The 5,354-nt window shown below is 44.3% G+C and overlaps 1 protein-coding gene across 1 annotated transcript; it reads left to right on the forward strand.

Moving 5' to 3' along the window:
* The first annotated feature begins 1,056 nt into the window (after nt 1-1,056).
* DRD1 (dopamine receptor D1) lies at nt 1,057-2,959 on the forward strand. The gene has a single exon (XM_010160526.1). It carries the CDS (start codon nt 1,569-1,571, stop codon nt 2,922-2,924), a length of 1,356 nt encoding a protein of 451 aa, XP_010158828.1. The 5' UTR covers nt 1,057-1,568; the 3' UTR covers nt 2,925-2,959.
* The last annotated feature ends 2,395 nt before the right edge of the window (nt 2,960-5,354 follow it).

The following is a 5,354-nucleotide window of genomic DNA, read 5'->3' on the forward strand; positions in this document are numbered from 1 at the left end:
CAGACAGACCTTTCCTGGAGGGGCGATGCTGCCGAGCCCTGCCCCGGGCAGAAGAAAGCTCTGGCCGGGGGGAGCCGCCGGCACGGAAGATGCGCGGCCCGGGGCAGGCTGCGGGAGAGCGTGAGGAGCTGCCTCCGCCCGCGCTTCTCTGAGAGGCTAAAAGCATGGTGAAAGCTGGACCCGATCCCTGGAGCGCAGCCCCGCTGAGCAGGAGGTGGGATTATTCCGGGCTGGTTCTGGAGAGCTGTAACCTGGCAGCAGAGTGTTAAAGCCACTTGTCCCCGCTGGAAGAGGAGCCCGGTGCGGGCATCGCACCCCGCGCCGTGGCCGAGGGGTGGTCACTCAGGTCCTTCTCCTCCTCTCGCCCTTCTTGCTCCGTCCAGTGAACGACAGAAGAACCGGTACTGGGCTCTTGCCAGTGTTGGGAATACCGTGCCTTTTGCCTGGGATGATTTGCCCCGATGTGCCGCTTCAACGGGATGTACAAAGTGGGACTGGGACTGACCCGGCCAACCAAGTTTGCCGAGTGATCAGCAGGGGCCGTGGGATGGAGGCGGCTGGGCACACGCCAGTGGGGTCCGTCACGCACGGTCCGACAGTGCAGACCTGCTGCTCCCTTGAAAACTAACTCCTGATGGTCAAACTCTTGCCGGCTCCCTGTTTTTACTTCTCCCCTGCCAATTTGCACTTTCAGGGAAAAAAATCCACACACGCCTGATGCAATGCAGTGTTTCTGTGTTGGTTTTGTATGTGAGATTTGCTATGCAATTCCAAAACTAAATGAGGAGGAGAGACGGCCCTGCATCCCAGAGCCAACAGAGAATCAGAGGTGAAAGGTAGGAGCCAGCGTTACTCGTTTAAATAAAACTAAATAACCTGAGCTACTTCTTGCTGAAAACCTTTAAAACACACCTACCGTATGTTTATTTTCATTGTCTTGGAAGTGTAAAACAGTTTGAAACAAAGTGAAGATTTGCTCTCTGGTGCTGCCCTGAAACAGAGAACTGATGCATTTTGTGACAGGAGTGTGCCCGGGAGGAAGGATGGAGTGTTTCGTCAGTGAGACATTTAGGAAACTAAACTAGAGAAAAAGCACCTCGTGTCGTACGCTTCAGTAAATATGAAGGGCTAGTGCAATGGACGCTGGAAACACTCGATCAATAGCCTATTTAAGTGGGAATATATGCAAGCATGGAAAAGTGATTGCTTTCCTGTCTGTGGGGTATATTTGCAGAGGACAGCAGCAGAACATTTGCAGGTGAGCTGTCTGATTTAGGCTACTTCATGCTGGGGTGGTGCAGTGTGTTTCTGAAGGGACTGCTTATAAAAACGGTCTGCAGGGTGGACTGTATTTGTGCATTTGCTTTTCCTGCTCGTAGACCTTTCGGTGGTGTTCGGGGAGATTCAAAGGGGGTGAGGTCCATCCGGGGGCCAAGGGATCGTAAGAAAGGACCTTTGGTCTGTTTGGTGATGAGTAATTAACGGACGTCTGATGTCTCTGATCTCTGCAAGGAAAGGAGCTGATGTCGTCATGAAAATCACCATATGATTTTCCCTCAGGAGAAACTATGACTTGGAACGACACCACTATGGACGGGGAAGGGTTGCTGGTGGAAAGGGACTCTTCCTTTCGGATCCTCACGGGCTGCTTCCTCTCGCTGCTGATCCTCTCCACGCTGCTGGGAAACACGCTGGTCTGTGCGGCCGTCATCAGGTTTCGCCACCTCAGGTCCAAGGTGACCAACTTCTTTGTCATCTCCTTGGCCGTGTCAGATCTGTTAGTGGCCGTTTTGGTCATGCCTTGGAAAGCTGTAGCTGAGATCGCTGGTTTCTGGCCTTTTGGTTCGTTTTGCAACATCTGGGTGGCCTTTGATATTATGTGCTCAACAGCCTCCATCTTAAATCTCTGTGTCATTAGTGTGGACAGATACTGGGCCATCTCCAGCCCATTTAGGTACGAGAGGAAAATGACCCCCAAGGCTGCCTTCATCATGATCAGCGTGGCGTGGACTTTGTCCGTGTTGATTTCCTTCATCCCCGTGCAGCTCAACTGGCACAAGGCTACGACGACGAGCTTTTTGGACCTAAATGCCAGTTTCCAAGGTATAAGCATGGACAACTGTGATTCTAGCCTGAACCGGATGTATGCCATCTCTTCTTCTCTAATTAGCTTCTATATACCCGTGGCCATCATGATAGTAACGTACACGAGGATATACCGGATTGCTCAGAAGCAGATCAGACGCATCTCAGCTTTGGAGAGAGCAGCAGTGCATGCCAAGAACTGCCAGAACACGAGCGGCAACAGAAGCAGTATGGACTGCCAGCAACCAGAGAGCAACTTCAAAATGTCCTTCAAGAGGGAAACGAAGGTTTTAAAGACTTTGTCAGTGATCATGGGGGTGTTTGTGTGCTGCTGGTTGCCATTTTTTGTATTGAACTGCATGATTCCCTTCTGTGAGCCCACCCAACCTTCCAAGGGAGCAGAAGCTTTCTGCATCAATTCCACTACCTTTGATGTTTTTGTTTGGTTTGGATGGGCTAATTCTTCCCTGAACCCCATCATTTATGCCTTCAATGCTGATTTCCGCAAGGCATTTTCCACCCTGCTAGGATGCTACAGGCTCTGCCCTATGTCCAGCAATGCTATAGAGACTGTTAGTATTAACAACAACGGAGCAGTTGTTTTTTCGAGCCAACACGAGCCCAAAGGCTCCAGCCCCAAAGAGTCTAATCTGGTTTATCTGATTCCACATGCAATTATCTGTCCGGAAGAAGAACCTCTCAAAAAGGAAGAAGAGGGTGAACTATCTAAGACCTTGGAGAAAATGTCTCCAGCACTGTCAGGCATCTTGGATTATGAAGCTGATGTTTCTTTGGAAAAGATCAATCCCATTACACAAAATGGGCAGCATAAAACCTGAACAGTAAGGGTTACTCAGCAAGACCTAATAGTGTACATTGTAATAATCTTAAAACGAACAAATAGAAAGATAAAAAAGAATTTTTGGTAAGAAACTATGCTCTAGGGAGAAATACACATTTACACCAGGCCCAGAATTAATTTTCCTTGCATTCAAAGCAAATTTAACATTTTAAACAATAAACAGAAAACAATACTGAAAGTTTGTTTAAAAAAGGGATGTTAAACTGTGCTGTTCAAATGGAGGCAAATACACAATTTTAGGTACAGTGCAGGGACAAAGAAAATATTGCTTCTTCTCTACACAGAGAAACCAATTTCTAGCTTAAAATGAGGCAAAAGATAAATGTTACATATTTAAAGATTACTGTTTACTAGAAGTTAAAAGATTGCTGTGTCTTGTGATAGTGGGTGTTCACAGGTCCTGATTAAAGACTGAGGGATTGTAAAGGTAGGTAGATGCCTTCTTAAAATTATTTCTGACAAACAATTGAGCCTTATAATGAGAATGGTTATTTTTAAAGCTTTGGGAGGTAATATGTTGATACTGGTTTTATTTATTTATTGTTTTAAATTGATATTTTTCATATGTTATAACAGATCTAGCTTTATTTATGTTATTTAAGATGTCTAAATGATGGGATATTTTTGGAGTGTCATAACTGCATTTTGACCAGTCAACCAGTCAGCACTTTATTATGAGCTCTGATAGTCTGGAGAGTCGGTGAGGGGATCGAAGGAATGTTAAGAAGCTCAGCAAGAAATGAAGGAATCAACAAAACTGATGCTTTGTGGAGTTCATTTGCTTGGGGGCTTTTTTATTTTTTAAATGGGATTTCTTTCAAAAGATAGGACCAGCGTTGACTGAATTGTGAATTCTCTTCCCTTACAGAAATAAAAGAAATTGCTGCTATTTATTTTTAAAAAGTTTCATGTTACAAAGACTGCTAGAATGTCAAGTTTGTGGATCTGTAAATACCTTAACTATGACTACAACCTTAAGAAGGATCCAATTTGAGAAGAAAAGCTTCTTAGATAACAATTCTTAGTATATAACATTTTGTATTTATGTAAGATAAACAGCTTTCTCAGACTTTTCTTATTTCAAGTCTTGGATATCTTTTCTGAACAAACACAATTGGTTAAAATGGTAGTAAACATGCCAAACCTCATGATCATCTGTATTATTGCAGCACCACCAGGATCATGCTCTCTGTCTGCTACTGTAGCACGGTCAGAATTAAAAAGTGAGGTACCTAGTGCTTTACTTTGGAAACCAAGAGGACATTACATTTTAGTAATTACCATGTCAATAGTCCATTTAATAAGGAATAGTGCCTCATTACCATTTTGGATTAAGACGTTTCTAAATACGTATGGAACTGCAGCTCCCACCTCAAAAACATCCTGTGAGCTCAAAAAAAGTTGCCAATGTTTAATTAAAAAAAACCCCTGCGACTTTTCCATTGTCCTTCCCTGCTGCTTTCCCTTTGTAATGCCAAAAGCAATCAGTGAACGTGAGCAACAGGAACACCGGGTGTTAATATTCAGCAGTATTCAAAGAAAGCTATTTGTTTTCGGAATGGGAAAAAATACCCTTTGGAGCAACTTTTTCATAACATATATCAAAAAAATGTGTTGTCAGGAAAAGAGAACTGAGAGGAAAAAAATTTAAAGTCTAATGAACTATATACATCCTGCATCAGGTCTGTGTATTTATGTATCGTGAATGTTTTCATAATTTTATTGCCTGTATGCTGCTTTCATACATATAATAAAATTATTTTGTGAACAGAAGGTCAAATAAAGCAATCTACATTGCATTTATTACATACATGCTGGTTTTTGGCAGTTGTATTGATCGTGATAAAGGCGAGGATGGTTCCTCTTTTTCCATTTGCCCTTGTTTGGGATCATACCCCTGAGGCAGATGGGAATTTTTACTGGAAGCAGGAAAAAGTCCTCTCTACTGAGAGACCTCCGAGCCCTTGCTCTAAACTAGGATTTGAAAGCAGTAAACGCAGTTTGGAAACAATCACACTCTGCTTTAATGTGACCAGCTAAAATGTGCAAAGCTCGACCTACTGGTGCCTCTTACTTCAGTCATTTTTTTGCCTTGGTGTAACAGCGTAGTGAACTTGGTTTATAGTGTGCTTTTACTGTTGCCTTTTTCCTTCTTTTTTTTTTTTCCCCAAGCGCTGCAGGGCTTTTCCAGGGCTGGTACAGCCCCTCGGTTAGCATCTGTTTGTGGGAACACGGCGCATCATTTCAGAAGTGAGGCGACGGTGGGTGCAGCTGAGGTACAGCAGCGTCCCTCTGCTCATGGCAGCCCTCTGCTTTGGTTTTGCCTCTGTCAGCAGATTAATTTTGAAATGAAGGAACAAACGGAGGTGGTCACGTCTGCCTCACGCATCACCAGCGTGACCCGTCC

Source organism: Eurypyga helias, unplaced genomic scaffold, assembly GCF_000690775.1.
Source record: "Eurypyga helias isolate BGI_N326 unplaced genomic scaffold, ASM69077v1 Scaffold50711, whole genome shotgun sequence".
Classification (NCBI taxonomy): Eukaryota; Metazoa; Chordata; class Aves; order Eurypygiformes; family Eurypygidae; genus Eurypyga; species Eurypyga helias.

Bases quoted from the DNA above. Each gene is read 5' to 3' on its own strand.
- DRD1 (XM_010160526.1), top strand. From the start codon at position 1,569: ATGACTTGGAACGACACCACTATGGACGGGGAAGGGTTGCTGGTGGAA.